Source organism: Siniperca chuatsi, linkage group LG14 (assembly GCF_020085105.1).
Source record: "Siniperca chuatsi isolate FFG_IHB_CAS linkage group LG14, ASM2008510v1, whole genome shotgun sequence".
Classification (NCBI taxonomy): domain Eukaryota; kingdom Metazoa; phylum Chordata; class Actinopteri; order Centrarchiformes; family Sinipercidae; genus Siniperca; species Siniperca chuatsi.
The window spans coordinates 4,557,233-4,576,697 of NC_058055.1; the positions used below are offsets into that span (position 1 = coordinate 4,557,233).

Below are 19,465 nucleotides of genomic sequence, written 5' to 3' on the forward strand. Positions count from 1 at the left end.
CTTTTACCTAAGTCTACTGTAGCAGGGGCACAGCAGTCTTTGTGGTTATGTGAATTTTTAGTGTTTTCATCATTTGTTATAGGATAGATTAAAACCAAACCAAAACGATGTAGTCTGTGATGTGGTCTTCTGCCCATTGCTAATACTGGTTTGTCACCTGGCGACCTGTAAGCTCACTGCAAAGAGGACATTTACAACTGTTTAAATCCTCATTTGGCTTTCAAAACATTTCCCGGCCTACAGTTGTCTTTTATTGACTTTTGACTTTTATATTTAATTATTAGCGGTTTTCACTGTAAATCAATCAGTAAAATAATCCAAAAATAGTATGTAGTACGATTGGGGTTACACGTTATTCTCCTTTATCAACAGCAGGAGGAATCAAATCATGGTGTGTAATGTACAGCGAGTATATGGACATACAGCATGTACTGTATATTATTTGGCTGCGATTGTCCTTGACAGTCAGGGTCTCTTGACATCTTTCTTGTTGTTACTTAAGTAAAAGTATGTAATCAGAAAAATGGCCCCTGTGATTGCACTATTATATATTATATCATTAGATTATTATTACTTGTTTATTAATAGAAAAGCAGAATTTTATTGTTGTTAGTTGAGGTGGAGTAATGTTTTAACTATTTTGTATAGGTCTGCAACTAATGATTATTTTCTTCATCAATCGATTGATTGATTGGTTTGTAAAAAATTCTGAAAATAGTGAGAAATGCCGTCAGTTACCCAGAGTCCAAAGTGACACCTTCGCAATGCTTGTTTTGTCCAACCAATAGTCCAAAATTCAACATTATTACACATTTACATTTGCCAAGCTGGAACCATGAACTTTTTTTGCGTGAAAAATTACTTAAATGATTATCAAAATAGTTGCCATCAACAGTAATAATCAACTAATCGTTTCAGTTGTACTTGTATAAACTGTTGGGTAGTTTAATTTGTATGCAAAACTCTTTGTAAAGTAACTAGTAACTAAAGCTGTCAGATAAATGTAGTGTAGTAAAAAATACAATATTTCCCTCTGAGATGTAGCGAAGTAGAAGTAGAAAGTGACATAAAAAAAAGACTCAAGTAAAGTACAAGTACCTCAAATTTGTACTTAAGTACAGTACTTGAGTAAATGTACTGTACTTAGTTACATTCCACCACTGTCATCACCCAAGTATTGCAAAACAGCGCTTCATTTGTGTAATGTTACAGGTTTTATTGAAAACATTCAGTCTCAGCCTGCAGGGACAGCATAGGAAGATTTTATGAGTCAGTGTCAAGCTGTGTGTAATAGAGTCCTAATGACTGTCATTAGCAGGTTTTTCCCAGTGTTCCCACTTCCTTTGACTCAGTGTTAGTTGTATCTACTTAAACTCGTCATTAGACTGTGTTCAGACATAGAGGTTTTGATCCTGGTTCACATGCATGTCGCAGCTGTAAAACCAATTTAATCTGGGTGATGTCTTGTCAGTGTTGAGCTGACTCATGCTGGGAGTGCCCGAGTTGCATTAGACGGTGATTAGCTGAAAGAAAGCACCTACGGAAAGGCTGCTGGTTCTGACGTCACTGCTGAAAAACGCATAGATGTTTTTTTTTAATGTTACTGCACATTTTAAAGTGGAATAGATATGCAGTGTGTATTTTAACCATAATGCGTCTGTGTATAAATAATTCTTTGTCTTCTCTTTTCTAACTGCACTTTTGGCTCCAGCTTTAGATGTTGGCAGTTTTTTCTGTAAACATGAAAGTGAAGACATAATATATTACATTAGTTACCTCTAGTTGAGCTTTATTTTCTTAATGCTAATTTAGTCTAAGTCCTGCCTACTTAGGTTGTCTTTTCCTAATGTAGATTTTTAAGGGAATTGGGATTTGCTCATCATTCTGTAGTGATGTGTACACCATGTCTATAAGGAGAACTTGTGTAACTGCACCAGAATATTAGCAATTCACAATCCCCCCCCTCTCAAAGCCTAACAAGGCAGCGGCATGCAGCCACCATTGAGTCTGGTTCTGCTCGAGGTTTCTGCCTGTTAAAAGTTTTTCCTTGCCACTGTCACCAAGTGCTTGCTCATGGTGGGATTTGTTGGGTCTCTGTAAATAATATTATAAAGAGTACGGCCTAGACCTGCTCTATAGGAAAAGTGCAATGTGATAAGTTCTGTTATGAATTGGTGCTATATAAATAAAACTGAATTGAACTGAACATGCTCTCATGAAAAGGTTAACATGATGGTGATGTTTAGCAGGTATAATGTTTACCATGTTCACTATCTTAGTTGTCGCATGTAAGCCTGCTAATAATTGCTATATAGCACTGCAGACAAAGTACAGCAGAGGCTGATGGGAATGTCATTAGTATTGCAGGTATTTGGTCGTAAACCAAAGTATTGGACAAATTAAAACTTTGTCCTGATGATGGTTAAGGGATCACCAAAGTTGCTAGATGCTAGATTTTAGAAAATGGATGACAGAGAAGTAAAAGGCTCTTTTTTAAAAAGTTTTTATAATTTTATACTATTTTATGCTATATTGTCTCTTCAAAGCAATGTTATCACTGCTAGGTAAAACGTATGCGTTTCTTCAGATCCAAGTCATCAGTTATACTTTAAATGCTTCAGTTCTTGACTTTAGTTGATTTATTGATTTAATGTGTGTCTGTGGGCTATAATCCAGAGTGCCAATCTAAATTTGGCTATCTTTGGCACTGTTTGCTCCAATGGTCCCGGTACATCTTGGCCTCTTTCTGCCACAACATTAAGGATCATACATGCATGACCAATTTGTGTTGATTCTTTCTATAATCTCATATAGTGCTGGGGAAATTGTTGAACATGTGGTTTTGGTGCTTTAAGATGCAATAAAAAGGACTCAGTAGTTCCATCTCAAATCAGCACACTTGTAAATGTGATTAAAGGTATGTTTTGTGTGAAATGTGTTGGGGTTTACAATGGTTAAAGGGGCACCAAACTGTGTAGGTGCAATCAATCAATTATGGCTATCAGAATTATCAAAGATAATCATAAATAATAACTTTAATGAATAAAGTCCTCAGTGGCATTGAGTCATATAATATTCTAAACTATCCATTTGGAACTCAGATTAATAATTAAATTAATACCTATAACCAGAATTACTATCAATAGCTGGTAGGTTGAAGGATTTGGAGTTCAACATAGAAGAGGTTGGCAAATTATTAAATAATGTGCAACATTAATGAAACCAACATAATTATACACACGTATTTCTTAAAAGATAATAAAAGCAAAAACATACAATGTGAAGTCTAACTCTAAATGCACTAAACTACAGAACAAAGAGTGTGTGAGTGTGAGTGTGTGTGTGTGTGTGTGTGTGTGTGTGTGTGTGTGTGTGTGTGTGTGTGGAGGGGGGGGGGTCCAAGATGGCTGCTGGGATCCAAAATGGCGGCTATTGCAGAGGCCGCATGTCGTCAGACAAAGAAAGTTAATTCAAAATGGCGGCAAGCAAAAGCAATCTAACTCAGAATGTCGGCTGGGATGAGCAGTGGCCGCATGGTTAGACAAAGAAAGGAAACTTAAAATGGCAGCAAGGCCATGTTTGATAAAGAGTGTGGCTATGTTAAAAGTCAAACTGAAGTGGATGAGTGAACTGTGTAGGATAAATGGTGCTTGGTTAAAAGAGAGTTAGTTAGCATGCAAAGACTCTATGACTAAATGAATCTAATCAATACATATACATTTACAAAAGTAACACAGTCCTGTGCATAGCCAAGTACACTGTTAAGCTATGTGAAGCTATGTAATGCACAGTTATAGGTTCAATGGTTACGTTACGAGTCCCTTAAGGAAGAAAGGTTGATTTGAAGTTGCTGTTATTATCTGGCGGTTCGATTGAAGAAAAGTCCTCGCTGTGCAGTCCGTTTGTGCAGATGGGGGAACCAGTCGCTCTGTCTGTTGTCCTCCTTGCAGTTAGCTCGGCACTAACTTCCTTAGTTGCTTCTTAAAGTTAGCTGGCAGACTTTGTGTAGTAGCCGTTGGCGCTAAGCTTTGTTGCAGAAAACGTATGCAGGCCCTTGCGTCGCTGCTGGGAGAGAGGGAGTTCAGTTCTGCTGTCTGTGAAGTCCCAACAAATGAAAGGAGTTGTTTTCTGCAGAGTAGACACAGTCATGTAGATTCCAAGATTATCCCTGACAGAATCATTCAAAAGAATTTGGAATTTAATCTTTGTAGCATTGTTGTTATTTTAAACTTCCCATGTGCATACTGTGTTTGTTGCCATTGTCCACTTGCAGGTTAGGACAGCTCTGCAGTTCCCATGAACCCCGCAGGAGATAGGGGCAGTTTCCTACACTAGGTTGATAAAATGTTTTTACTCCTGGAAAAATGTTTCTGACAATTTTGGGCCAGTTAGGACTGATTTCCTACTATGACAAGCTTTATAAATAAGGGAAGACCCTGTTGTGCATGGAACCACCAAGCTGTTCTTGTTGGGACAGGAGCACTCACACATAATTAACAGGTGGTCCCCGCTGCAGCTTTGCATATAGCCTTGAGTAACCACAGCTGCATCTCAAAGACAGACTGACTTGCTGGGACCCCTTCCTGTCAAACATGAAAATGCTCTGGCTGAATGTTCTGACTCTTATGATGCCTGGCCAGACTCTTGTCATGGCCTTGCCTCTCCGAACCCCAGACCTGCCTACACAACCCCATGCTGGGCCACCTGAAGCTGACCAGGAGTTTGCAGAGGTATGTACCAGTTTATATGGGCTATGACCCCTGTGAGAAAGTATGAAAAACAGCCAGCCAGATTTACAGGTCTCTGCGCTGGGATAGTGTTTTTTTTACGGGAGATTCACTCTGGACAGCTTTATAGCCCCGCTACTGTGACCTGAGTGGAGCTTTGCTTAGGTATGGTTGTGATTTGTTATTTTAGCTAAGTGCTGGATTTCCCTAAAAGCTTCTTAAATGACCTCAGTGTTGACCCACTGGTGGGATCTGTGTTTCTATTTCCAGAAAAATACTGTATATGGCTCCAGAGATCTTTTCCCCAGGTCCACACATTTATGGCAACTAAAATTGTTTGTAGAATTGTTTATTTAGGGATATGCCTTAAATTGAATAGGAATATTGAAAGAAATCATCAAACAGCATATTACTTATTGTATATGAGAGATTCATTTAAATGTCTTGATAAATATATCAATTGCATTGCACATGTCTACACCTACACACTGTGTTTCACTCTCTAAAATCTCCAGTAATCAATTCTTGATGCTTGTTCTACTGGATGCTGAGAGCTGGTGGAGAGCTTTACTCTTATTATATCACAGATCCACAGCTTAATCATTTTGTTGTCTAATAATACAAAACTTTGATTACTTATAATAATAAGAGAACAAAATAAATAAAATAGATACCTAAATAATTTCTCCCCCTGTGAAACCTCAACTGAAGTACAAAGCAATGCAATGATAATGATTCTTTGTAAGCTCTCCTTCTGAATGTCTGCCAAGTGGCTCCACTATCAGTTTGACTAGACTCACTTCTCAAGAAAGCAGTAACAATGGGAGATATCTACAGAGCCAGAGTTATCTTATCAGATAATGAAGTCAGGAGATAACAGCAGTCAAAATATCTGAGCAACTGCAGCCACACAGCCACTGTTTGAACATTTGCCAAATGAAACATAATCCTGTGTTTAAATGTCAGCTCGATGTTGGAATGATCTTAATCTTAAGTGTTCCAAATTTAACTTTAATATTTTCTGATAAATCATGATAATGGTCCCTATTAACTGAGCTTTTTTCACATTTTATATATTCAGTAAAATATAAAATGATATTTTCTGTAAATTGTATTTCTAAATGCTGTTTCAATGCCTTCTCCACACTGCCAGGAATAAAATTCTGCTGGAGAGTCCTTTATAGGCCTGGGAATTGAAATTCAATACATTCTGAATACCTACTGACCTTTTGATAGCATCGACGATCGAAAACTGTCTTGAAAGTTAGTATCATATTTGATATATTTTGTTAAAAATACTTCTTTAAAATTAGGCTATTAAACTTATATATAGTAAATTATTTGTAAACTTTCTTTTACTCCCTTGTCAATGTGCTTTGTTCTTTCTGTATCACTTTTGTTTGAGGTCATGTACAAAATGAATCACAAACAATCAGCACTCACATTAACATTATAGAGGTGTTAAGTAAATGGAACATTTGGCCATGGAGGTTACTGTACACATTTTATAAAGCTGCAGTAATACTATAAGTCAGAGGCTACAGTATCTTTAGGCCTTGTGTGGCTGTTGTTGACACCTACAATTACATGAGTGCGACAACATTACTGCGCCGTTCTATTATTATAAAGGTTTGAGAACATTTTTGGAATGTTTACTGTAAAGACTGTAAGGTAAGGCAAGGCACGTTTATTTGTATAACACTTTTCAACAACAAAGCAATTCAAAGTGCTTTATATGAGACAGAAAGGCATTAAGAAAAGACATAACAGAAACACAAGGCAATATAAAAAGGCTATATATAAAGATATACAGAAATAGGATTTTAAAAAAGAGTTAAACACAATAAAATAGAAGATAAACATAGATTAAAATAGAAAAAGACAAACAGTAGAATCAAAATTACAATGCAGCCTCAGTGCAGTCAAGATATGAATAAACAGTCCCGAGCAAACAGAAGTGGCTGAAGCCCTGGATTAATAGAACAGAGTTACAGCAGACCTGCAGGTTTCTGGGAGTTTGTTCCAGACTTGTGGTGCAGAAAGAATGAATGCTTCTTCTCCGTGTCCCAGACCACCTGAGAGGTCTGCATGCTTCATAACGGAGCAGCAGATCAGAAGTGTAGTTTGGCCCTAAACCATTCAGTGCTTTATAAACCAGCAGTAGATTACTTCAGCAGTCTACTTTAGCATTACAGTATCTTAAAGTTTCTTACATTCCTGTGGTTAAAATTTTTATTTTAAAGATAAATAGACCTACCAATCAGAACACAACAGAGTGTACAAAAGTGTATATTACAAAAGTAATATAAAGCTTCCATACTTTATTCCTTAAGTCCTCGAAAAGAAACTATATCTCCTAAAGTAGGCTACATTCAAAAGAAAACAATGCACATTCAAATATACAGTCATGGTAAGTACCAACAAAATTTAAATAAATAAGCCTTTATTTATTAACTAAATTGTGCAAAACTTCAAATCTAGAATACCAATCACTTACAGAAAATGTGCTACAGTGAAATGCCACAGAAGCTACTAGCTGCCTCTTGCAACACAGCCCAAGATATATTTGTTAATTACAACCATCCTGGACATTTAAAACTGTTTAATTCGCCTGTTCTTGTGATGGCTTGCAAACACTTTTAGAAAGTTTTAAAATATTTTATAATTAAAAGTTCGGTTTGAACTTACGTCCCGCCTCTGACAGCTAATCATAGTTCAGGATAACGGGGTCGCCAATCAGATTTCAGGGGATTTCCAGGTCACTCCCTGGACATGCCCCTGGCGTTACAGTGGTCGAGCCTACTGAAGATACATGGAGAATTTTTCTAAATCCTGTCCTTTAATTCTTGATATATTCTTACGGTGAAAGTTGGCTGATTGTGTATTGTCTTTATGTAGATGTCCATGCCTACACCTTGTTTTCTGACCTGGTTTGTGATCTTTAACGTTAGCCATTTCATGAGTGGTTGAACATTTATCTTCTTCAGGAATATCTACGGCACTTTTATGGCTACAAGCCCAAATCAGAGAGACAAAAGAGGACTACAGACACAGATGAAGATGCTGATTGGACGACTGTACTCTGTGACAATGTCCGGAAGATGCAACGCTTCTTTGGTTTGCCTCCAAGTGGAGAGCTGACCAAAGAGACTCTGGCAGTTATGAAGAGGCCGCGCTGTGGTCTGTCAGATGTGGAACGATTTGGAAAGACAATTCGCTGGAAGAAGAGCACCCTCAGCTACAGGTTAGAAACGATCAGAAAGCAGTGCAGTAAAAATGGCGCTAATGTGATTTTTACTGAAAAGCAAGCACGTCCCAACAGGCTAAATCACAGACTGCAGCAATGAAAAACATCCCATTACCACTGTGAGGCTGTACTTAGGCACGGCAGTACTTTGAGCTAAATGCTAACACAAGCAGACATAAGCAGACACAAGTTAAGATAAGTAAATATTCATCAAGTTAAGCAGTAAAATTATATTTTTGCTCCTCAGGATCACTGGCTACAACCTCCCTATCCCAGCCTCGAAGGTTCAGAAAGTCTTCAGAGCGGCATGGAAGCTCTGGTCCAATGTTGCACCACTGAAATTCCGCAAGCGAAGCAGGAAAGAGGCTGACATTGTCATCTCCTTCCGCAATGGCGGTGAGCTCTAAAAGTTGCATTGCACAGCGATCCTGACACTGACACATAGCGTAAAGGATTTGCTGAGTATGATGGTTAACTGCACTATTTGTTGCAGACCATAAGGATGGCTCACCTTTTGATGGCAAAGGAGGAATCCTGGCTCATGCTTTTCTGCCTGGGTCTGGTATTGGTGGAGACATACACTTTGATGCTGATGAAGACTGGAGCTTGAATTCTACTGGTACTAGAGTTAGCAATTTCACAGACTAAAAAAAAGCACTCATGGTAGGATTTTGTTGACTTTAAAGAATAGACTTTAACGACATTTGGGAAATACGTGTATTCACTTTCTTTGTTAGATGAGAAGACTGATAACGCTCTCGTCTGTTAAATATGAAGCTACAGCCATCAGCTTAGCGCAAAAAGTGGAAGCAGGGGTCCTAGCCTGGCTCTGTCTAACACTAAAACATATCAGTACCTCTAAAGTTCACTTATAAACACATTCTATCTTTTTTGTTTAACCAGGACATCTAACTTTTTAGCAAAATGTCGAACTATTCCTTTAACTTGATCAAAATACTTATCAAATGTTAAGATTTTGCATACATCACATTTCGTTGAGGAAACTGAATATGATCTCTGAAGTAACCACACCTGGAGTGACCACAAATTGACACTATTTTCCCAAATTAAAGTCTGATATGAGATATCTTGAGAACATATAACCACAGATGGTAGGTGACAGGTCTGAATTTAAAAGTAAATCATTTTTTGGGGTAGAATAGCAGCATCGCTGGCCTGAAAGATTACCTGATTTCTATGTAGCAATCAGCAATCCTTTTCCTCTCACTGAGATTTATGTAAACTGTTTTGTGCAACTTTACAACCTTTCTGTGCCTTAAAACCCTCACAAGGTTTGTGATCCGGCTCCAGGTATTAACCTATTTGCTGTAGCAGTCCATGAATTTGGACATGCTCTTGGCTTGCCCCACTCATCTGACCCCGGATCTATCATGTACCCAGCATACAACTTTGCCCCCAGTTATGATATGCAGCTCTCCTTCCGCGATGTCCAAGATGTCCAACACCTGTACGGTGAGTTCAATTGGATTCAAAAGATGAAGCATCACTGCACCGCTTAGATTCAGAAAGGTTGCTGATTCTTTTCTAAAGCAGACAGATAGAAAATTAAATACATGCCATACACGTTGACTGCATAGTGAGATAGACTGTATAACCTGCCAGCTTCAAAACTCATCTTTAACTTAACCTAAAAGTTTGTTTCATTTTTAAATTGATTACACACAAAAAATGTACATGTCAGTTTAGTTACATGTACAAAATGAATATATATGAATATATTTACACATGATGACACTTGTGTAATCAAACAGTTGTAGATAACATTATTGTGCTTTTGTTTTGTTTTTTGGGTGAGAAACTAGCTCCCAAAGCTAAAAACCACAGCATCCTCTTTCTGATGTGTCATCATTATTGTCATCATCATTGTGCTCAAATTTGTTCAGTGACAGTAACGTCACTAGATAGTGCTTTATTTTCACATCTAAATTCTCCAGTTCTCACAGTCTTAGATTTCACCTTTTCTACAGGCTATTGCATTATACATTGAATTTCATATGTAAGATTACATATAGGCTGCTAATGTAAATCACTGTTTTAGCCGACAAAAGCAGCTCATTAAGATGAATGAAATCTAGTGGCAGAAAGGATCAAAAGGAAATGGTTTTGCAATAATAAACGTTTGATGGGAAGCATAACACACTACACACAGATGTCCAGTAATTATCACATTTTTATATGTTCACCATAACGTGTTCATAACTCTTACTAAGGCATGCATACATATTCTTTGCAGACATCTGTGGCTTGGAATTTATTATATTATTTGCAGATGATATATTCTTGTAAATCATAGTATCTTGCACTCAGCTTTTATTTGACTTTATTTGAAAAGAAGATGCTGAGCTGGGTACATTTCAAAGGGTCTTATTGTTTCTGTCAAAAAGGCACAAACTGTTTACTTCTGTTGCCTGCAGGTATCAGTCCCAGTTTTGCTTCACTATTCTCAAAAAAACCTCCTCCAAGAACACCTAACAAATGTGATCCAGATCTGTCCTTTGATGCTGTAACAGAATTACAACAGGAGGTCCTGTTTTTCAAAGATAGGTACGTTACCTGTCCCAGTACCTGTATGTCTACATGAATCAGACAGACTTGCTTCTCACCTGGTGTCGCCTTGGTCAAGGATACTGGACAAAACAATGACTGAAATGTTTGAGATAACTTTCTGCCTTTTCAGATTTATGTGGCGCAAACATCCTCAGCTTGATGAAACAGGAATCACCCTGATTAGCAGTCTGTGGCAAGACAGTGTACCTCCCTACTTGGATGCTGTCTATGAGAATGTGGACATGAATGTTATTGTGTTTTTCAAAGGTAAAATAAAGTAATATTGTAAAAGAGCATCATGAGTTGTGCACTTGAATTCACTTTTCTGATGACAAAAGCAGGTGTACCTGAATGGGTGGTGGACATAATATATAGATAATATACTGTAGCTGTAAATGTGAGACAGTAATGTCTTTGTTCCAGGTCATCAATACTGGATGCTGAGGCAGTTAAAACTTGAGGAGGGTTTTCCAAGAAACATATCAGACCTGGGCCTTCCTTCCAGAATAAAATCTGTAGATGCTGCTCTTCACTTCAGAAATGACCGCTACACTGTGTTCTTCACTGGCCATGAGTGTTGGAGGTATTTAAGATCCTACAGTTTCCCACAGCTGTTTCCCTGTTCCGCTGTTTCCAGTCTTTATGCTAAGTAAAGCTAAGTGCCTGATGGCTGTATGTTGAATGAACAATTATCTTTCTCTAGGCAAGAAAGCAAATACACATTTTTCCCAAAATGTCAAACTGTTTCCTTAACAATGTAAAATGGGATGAGATGCTCAAGTTTTAAAAACCTTTTGGTCTAATGAACAGTGGTTTTAAATTTAAGAAGAGATGTGATATACTGAGGCAGCCTTGGTAGAAGGCCCCTTCTAAACAAAAATTATAGTGTGTATTATAGTGTGTAGTTCTCTTCTTGTTGCCAGTGAGGACCAGCCTACTTTTTCATTTTACAGTAGTACACTATGGTAAACTGCATCAAGTTATTTGAAATTGAATGAACAGCATGTCCATAGTCAAGCATAGACCTGACTGTCAATTGCTCAATGGTTTTCTGTCCTCAAGAGAGATTCTGATATAAAACCCCCTTTTTCACCATCAGTTTCTGTCCCATTTGTTCCATATGAGGTTTAAACGTAAGGCTGTTACTGTATCTAACCTAATTCCCGGATATTTATAAGATAACTTCAAATGCAGTAACATTAAGTGTATGAATGGCAAGAAGATGTAAGATTTATTATCATGGGTTCTTAAGAATAAAACACATCTTGCCCTACCATCATACAGTACAAGTTTAAGATGACAGAGATATCCGAAGAATGTCAACGAGGACAGAGCAGGTTAACCTGTTGTGGTGATGTACATTCAGTATCCTTGGCGAGAAACATATACTTTAACCTGTGAAAAATCTGTCCAGCAGTGATAAAATGGCAATTAAAAGCTTCAGCCACATCAAGTTTGTTTGAGGTGGGATCACTTTCACATATTACCTTAGGTATATTAAGTGGTTCATAGGTAGTTGTGTGTTTGTGTTGTCTGTCCTTTTTCCAGGTCTCCATGGTGGAGACGTCCTCCTGGATCCATATTCTTCATATATGTTACAATCGATCTATAATTTTGTCATCCTAATTGTCCATACTGTAATTTTAAGTTAAATTAATAGTTAGTTAGTTTATTCTGTCTACACAACATCTATTACTTGTCTGTCCGTCCTGGGAGAGGGATCCCAACTCTGTTGCTTTCTTTAGCTTCCATTTTCCCGTTGAAGGGTTATTTTAGTTTTTTTTTTTCCGTTATCTGAATCGAGAGTCTAAGGACGGAGGGTATAAACTGCACAGACTGTAAAGCCCCTTGAAGCAAATTTGTGTTTGGTGATATTGGGCTGTACAAATAAATATGACTTGACCACTTCCTTAAGTTGTGATGTAATGACAACTTACAAATGTCCTGTGTGCGTAAAGCAGAGTGGCTTGCTGTGACTTAATTTGCTATTTCTCATCCCATGTGGGTTTTCAGTTTATTAATCAGAATGACTTTGCTGATGTCAACAGACACAGCAGGCTGTGGTTTTCCATGTAAACTATGAGCAGGAAAACACAGTGACAAATCTCTGCCATGTTGTCTTTTTGTTCGATATCTAGGTATAATGAGCAGCAGAAGATGATGGAGGGATCACCGACACTTATAGAGGAGCAGTGGCCGGGGATTCCAACTCCAATAGATGCAGCTGTCTTCCATGATGGTAGTTGCATCGCCTTCCTTTTCTGCCTTCAGTTTCATAAAATGTGCTACACACAATATTTTAACAACATGCTTTCATTAAATTAAATGGAATTTTAAAAAACTACAATGCATTTCACATCAACACCGGGTGGTTTTCTTCATCTCCACCACAATGTAGTGTGCCAAGTCAAATAAAGTAGGAAAAAGTAGGCAGTTAATTGTTTGTACACAACCTTTTCAAAGATCTTTGACAGAAGATCTTAGTATCCCACTTCCTCTGTAAGCTAACATGAGGCTGTAACTACATATCACCTCTTATTGTAACTATGCTCATACACCAACATTCGTTTAAGTCTTTTAATGGCTTATGAAATTGCACTGTTAGAATTTCATAACATCATTGCTTGAAAGAGTTTTTAATGTGGACTGTCGTCTTTGGCTGATTCTTGATGCATTTAAAAAGGTCCGTATCGGTGCTGGTATTAGTCCGTGTCAGACTGAGCCGAGCTCGTAACCATCCTGTCATGTATAACCTCTATGCATGTACTGCTACAGTTTCTTTGATGTTCAGTGTTTTGCTTTATAGCTACTTAATTTATGCTTTTATTTTAGTGGCTACATTACAGGCGTCAATAAACATCTTTTGAATGCATGTGATAAAAATAGTAGAGGCTACAAATGAAGCTCTGTAGTTTCTTGCAATGACGGATGGTGAAAGGAGAAACAAATCACTTCATGTCTGATAGAGCAAAAGATGAAACAAGTTTAAGTTAGCATTTGACAAAATAATGCAGAAGCCCCAGTGGCCAGTTAGTTAGCATTACAACTGTGAACAATGATAAAATACTGTAGCACCTTCAGTGTGTGAGCTTTACTGAAAGTTGATCACCCCGATAATGTACATTTTATGTATCACATTCCCAACAGGATTTGTGCACATCTTCAAGGGAAACATCCACTACAAATTTGACTCCAGCTCCAAACGCGTCGTCTCCACCAGCCCTGCTAATGACCTGCTGGAATGCAAGAGGGATGACAATGAAATACTGACAGAGAGTAGATAACTGAAGGAAAGCACTTCATGTAGCTTGATGATGATGGTGCTGTGTATCCACTGTGTGTGTATATACACAAAGTGTTACAAAACTATATATTCAGTAATAACTACAATGTACCCAGCACCAAACTGGGAACTGATGAGTAATCCAGGAAAGTGTTACCTCAGTGTGTAATACAATGTTGTAATAATGGCATTTGTACCCTGTGTCAAAATACAGTTTTTTGTGTTGTTTTGATGTTAAAGTTGATGTGACAAATGTGTTTTTTTTTTTAAATGTACGTGTTTTATTCAAATGTTGCTGCTAGATGTGTTTTTTTTTAAAGATTTGAAATATCTTCATATGCAATGCATGATACCTACATTTCTTCTAAAGATACAAAATGTAAAATGTATTTTATGGCTCTGCCTTTGCATCACTGCGACACTGTGATCTGTTGATCACCGATTACTTTTTTATTGCAACACATTCAGTCTCTCCAAGTGTCTACATTTACTGGTCTTGATCAATTTTACCTGAGACAATACATTGCATCAGACATTACTGTTAAACTATTACGTAACAGTGACCAAAATGTAGCTTTACAGTAACATTGATGTACAAAGTGGTTTTAGATTGTTACAACAAAATCTGGATGGAAAATAACCACCTGTCTGGCTTACACAACTCCTCTATCAAGTGAAAAGGCAGTACAGCACCCATTAGTATCTTACAGAATAAACTGACTTTAATGTTTTAATAAACTCAATGGAAGTTGCAATACAAAAGATGATTAAGCCAAAATGAATAACATTTTTGTGAGTACTCCGTAACCTGCCAAAACTTTTAAGTTGCAATGTAGGGTAACAGGGCTTTTGTTCTTAACGATGTGACACAACATGTCTGGGTCTGTTTGCAAGGCACATCACTGTCTTACCAGAAGCAACAACAGTGTGAGCGCTGGAGAAGAGAATTTGTGAGTCAAAGGTCAGACTATTGATGACAGACTGGAAAAATCTGAGAGTCAAGTGGGCACTCACACTCACAAAAACACCTAAACAAAGTACTAAAATAAGTACGTACTAAAAAATGGTCAAACACATACAAAATGGCAAGCACTGCTGTAAAACTTCACTGTCACACATGTCACATACATGACTTTGAGAATGAAGTAAAGCACGTATAAAGAAGAAGTTGTTGGTTCCCTAATCATCATTAATTTGACATTTTATTCCACTATTTTAATACCTAATATTTAATGTGATAAAAACAAGTTCATGTTAGAGCTGTTACCTCTGCCAGGAGGATTGCCTTTTTGGCCCTGTTTGTTTTTGTCTATTATTTCTATTATTTTAATTAAATTTGGTTGAAAAGTAGGAGATAATCCCAGGGACAAAAGATTTGTTTTTTGCACATCAACAATTTGCAGATTCGGGCATTTTTGTAAAGGCTGGCAAAACAATGTCATCATATAATCCATTTAGTAGCAGTTCTGGAGCTTTCAATTATATCACAGAAGCTTCTTCAGCAGATGGACTTAAAAGATAAGGCATATTTTTGACAAAATGTAATGAACTATTGCAGTTACCCTATAAAACAAGGGTTATCACTGTTTTCAATATTTTGAGGCAACTCTGGATCCAGATCCAAATTTTAAATATCTAAATGTTTCTAAACGTGTTATGTCGTCATAATTACAGTGTCTTGTTTTGGGAAACTTTTTTGTTGTATGAGCAATCAAATCCAGACTTCCTCTCTTCTCCATAAAAGGAATATTGAGTCACTGACTGAAGGAGGTAGTTGCTCCACACGCCCTGTCCTCAGCCTATATAACCGCTGCCTCCAGCACAGAAACACAAGTTGAATTCAACGAAACATGAAGACTATCAATCTGTGCATTCTACTAAGCCTGGCAGTTGCAGTTTACTGCGTGCCAATACCACAGTTTACTGAGCAAGATGAGAATTTTGCAGAGGTATGTATGTTTGCTTTGCCTTTTTATGCATGTATTCTCACTATGTGGCATTAAAGTGCATATGGAAACGTTCATGCTCTAGGAATTCTGAATGTTACGCTGTTATAGACATAGGAAAACATGTACTAACTGCTTAATCTCTGCTGTTAATAGCTCCATGCATATTAACAAACAGATCTGTTCTTCCTACATGGAGTATATTATGTACGTTCTACTTTTTTGCATATTTAAGTATCCATCTCTTGTTCTCTCTTGCAGAGCTACCTGAAGAAATTCTATAACCTAACAGAGGAGACCGGCCCATCTATCAGACGGGGGATCAGCCCGGTGAGCAGGAAGCTGAGTGAGATGCAGCGATTCTTTGGTCTCAAGATCAGCGGGAGGCTGGATGCTGATACCTTAGAGATGATGAAGAAGCCCCGCTGTGGCGTTACAGACAGCAAAATTGCCGGTTTCTCCACCTTTGGAGAACACAAGTGGAAGACAAACAGCCTTACCTACAGGTGAATGTTGAAATGAATGAAAGAGAAAATGTGTGAGAGAAACTTACTGAAGGCATTGCATGTAGTAAATGATATATTTTTCTGTCCTACAGGATAGAGAACTACACACCTGACATGTCCGTGCCAGAGGTAGATGACTCCATAGAGAAAGCGCTGCAGGTTTGGGCCGAAGTCACTCCTCTGAGATTCACAAGAATCTACAGTGGCACCGCTGACATCATGATCTCCTTTGGCCGCCTTGGTGAGTAAAAACTAACTTTTCCTGTGTCTTTCCCAGTTATATACTCTCCCTGTGCTCATTTTATTGGTTGTGACGTCCCATAAAGCATCTTAGCTTTAACTACATGTGTTTTCTGTGTCTTGAATCACATTGGAAAGCTGATCAATCGTAGCACTAAGATGCTATCTGAAAACACAGTTCTGATTTGCTGTTTTTTAAACTAATTCACTAAATGGCTTGTAGCTGTACAGTATTTGGTTTGCAAAACTTGACATGAATCTGTTCTTGCTAACAGCACATGGAGATTATTACCCTTTTGATGGGCCTGATGGCACTCTTGCCCATGCCTTCGCCCCAGGCCCTGGCCTTGGAGGAGACGCTCATTTTGACGATGATGAGACCTTCACTTTCCGCTCAAACACAGGTGAGTTTGTTATTTATGCTCTGCGTAGTGTCTGTTTTACTTACTAACTGCTCGGTCAGTGTATGTTTTACATGATACATGCTCATCATCGAGAGGAGCTGTAACTCACTTGTAATTCGGTGTTTTCTGCTGTAGGCTACCTCCTCTTCATGGTGGCTGCCCATGAGTTTGGCCACTCCCTGGGCTTGTCTCACTCTGATGATCCTGGTGCTCTCATGCACCCTGTGTACACATACAGAGACAGTGACACCTTTGTTCTGCCCCGGGATGATGTCAACGGCATCCAGTCTCTCTATGGTTAGTACTAACTGGCTGGATCATCAATACCAGTTTGCACAAATAGCACTTGGCCAAAATCTCTGAAAAAACGCCTCACAGTCTTTGATAATGTCACACAACTTTTTTTAATGAGATGCTGATTTTTTTAATCTCCAGGTCCAAACCCTGACAAGGATCCTGTTCAGCCTGGACCTGAGCCCCCCACCACCCCTGATGCCTGTGATTCAACCATGGTCTTGGATGCTGTCGCCACCCTGCGAGGAGAAACGCTCTTCTTTAAGGACAGGTATTGTAGACATACAGTAGAACGCTCAAATATTTGAATGCTAAAGTCCATTAAGAGTGTTTTCTCTTCACACAAGAACTGATTTATGAACTAACTTCTCTTCTTGTGTGTTCTCAGCTTTTTCTGGCGTAGCTACCCCCAGAGCAGCACACCTCAGCAAAGTCTCATCACAAACTTCTGGCCCAATGCCCCCATCAACATCGATGCTGCTTATGAAAGCCAAGAATTAGACAGTGTCTTACTCTTTAAAGGTACTGTACTTGTTCTCTCTATCTACCTAAGGCTCCTAATCTGACACTGTTTTCAAGACGACATTATTTACCTGTACATGCATATACTATAACGTATTTTCTTATAATCTCTGTACAGATCGTAGAGTGTGGGCTTTCAGTGGCTATGATCTTGTACCTGGCTATCCTAAATCAATTTCCAATTTTGGTCTGCCCTCAACCGTGAAGAAAATTGATGCAGCCCTTTATGATGAGAAATCTGGCAAGACTCTGTTCTTTGTAGGCAGAGATTACTACAGGTGTGTTCAAATAACGTGATGTGAAATTAATTCAGGTGACTTATTTAGGTATGTTGATGGTTTCCCAGATGGTTTACAAATGGTGAATCAGTCTAATAACTGTCTGTGTTTCTTCAGTTACGATGAGGCCAAAAAGACTATGGACAAGGGATTCCCCAAGCGATTGGATGAGACCTTCTCCGGCCTGACCGGCAAGGTGACTGCAGCTTTCCAGAACAAAGGTGAGTAGCATTCAAAGCTTGTCAGAGTTTTACAAGTCAAGACTACTGACATGATAAAAAGCTTGCACAGAAACTAACAGTGAGCCTCTGTTCTCCAGGTTTCGCTTACATCTACAGTGGAGTCCACATGTTTGAGTACAGCCTGAGCAGCGGCATGTTGTTCCGTGTGCTGAGAAACAACTACTTTCTTGCATGCAATAACTTCTAGAAGAGTTTGCTACCTAGGTCGTTTGTGTGGACATAATGAATGACAACGAAGGCACCAGAGTTAAACAGTGTCCATAATATATAATTATATATTTTATAATATATAATTATATTGTTTCACACTCACGGGTATATACTGGATATATGCCCTACCTGAGAACAGCACCTTATATGTTTTTTTAAAATACTTTTTTTATTTTTGTGATGTCAGCCATTGCTATTTTAAATTAATTTAACTCTATTTTATCTTTATTTATGTCAGGTTCATTGTTTAATTATTGCTGTTGCTAAATTTGTTGTTTTTGTGTTGTAATGAAGTTTAACTGTGGAACTTTGGAACACATTACATAAATTAATTTTACTTGTTACAATTGCAAATGTCTACACAGATTTTTACACCACTGTGACAAAACACATGAATGTATGCATGCAAACACTTTTTAAAAAATTGAAAATAAAATTATACAAATATAAATTATAGTGCTTGAGTGATATTTTTTAGTATATGAAGAACAAAGTTGCTACTGGTTAGTCAAATATATTGGAAATTAAAAATTTTGTAGTGCAGTGCAGTAGTGTAGATTTATTTTTCATCAATAGAAATGTGAAAAAAATGCAGTAATATACAGTATCTGTAATGCATTATAAAAACTTGAAGGAAGAACATTACTATGTTAGAAACATATAAACATATACAAGTGGTAATGTTATACAGATGTCAAGATCCACATACACCCTAATACCAAATTGTATGGAGACTTATATGTTTACCTATAATGTTTACCGTGTTCACCATCTTAGTTTAGCTTGTTAGCAGTTCCTAATCAGCACTAATTGTGACGCACACAAAATGTGCAGTCACATTTTATGTTATTTTATAATTGGACTATGTCTATTTGCACTTATAAGTAGCTCCTTTGCTGATAAAATGCACTAAATCCTCGTTGAATTGATTTATTAATATGCTTTTGTTTAATCGTGAGGTACTCTTGCGTTCTTGGGGTGCGCCACAAGGGGGCAGT

At 37.9% G+C, this 19,465-nt stretch overlaps 2 protein-coding genes across 2 annotated transcripts; both read left to right on the forward strand.

Annotated features, from left to right (window-relative positions):
• The first annotated feature begins 4,385 nt into the window (after nucleotides 1-4,385).
• On the forward strand, nucleotides 4,386-14,896 carry LOC122888376 (neutrophil collagenase). Its single transcript, XM_044222764.1, has 10 exons — nucleotides 4,386-4,730; nucleotides 7,715-7,971; nucleotides 8,222-8,370; nucleotides 8,468-8,593; nucleotides 9,286-9,447; nucleotides 10,410-10,539; nucleotides 10,673-10,809; nucleotides 10,966-11,125; nucleotides 12,681-12,781; nucleotides 13,690-14,896. The coding sequence occupies exons 1-10, from the start codon at nucleotides 4,593-4,595 to the stop codon at nucleotides 13,824-13,826; spliced, it is 1,497 nt and encodes a 498-aa protein (XP_044078699.1). The 5' UTR covers nucleotides 4,386-4,592; the 3' UTR covers nucleotides 13,827-14,896.
• Nucleotides 14,897-15,618: 722 nt separating this feature from the next.
• Nucleotides 15,619-18,918, forward strand: LOC122888378 (collagenase 3-like). The gene is made up of 10 exons (XM_044222766.1): nucleotides 15,619-15,774; nucleotides 16,033-16,277; nucleotides 16,370-16,518; nucleotides 16,793-16,921; nucleotides 17,057-17,218; nucleotides 17,357-17,486; nucleotides 17,604-17,737; nucleotides 17,856-18,015; nucleotides 18,133-18,236; nucleotides 18,335-18,918. Exons 1-10 carry the CDS (start codon nucleotides 15,676-15,678, stop codon nucleotides 18,442-18,444), a joined length of 1,422 nt encoding a protein of 473 aa, XP_044078701.1. The 5' UTR covers nucleotides 15,619-15,675; the 3' UTR covers nucleotides 18,445-18,918.
• The last annotated feature ends 547 nt before the right edge of the window (nucleotides 18,919-19,465 follow it).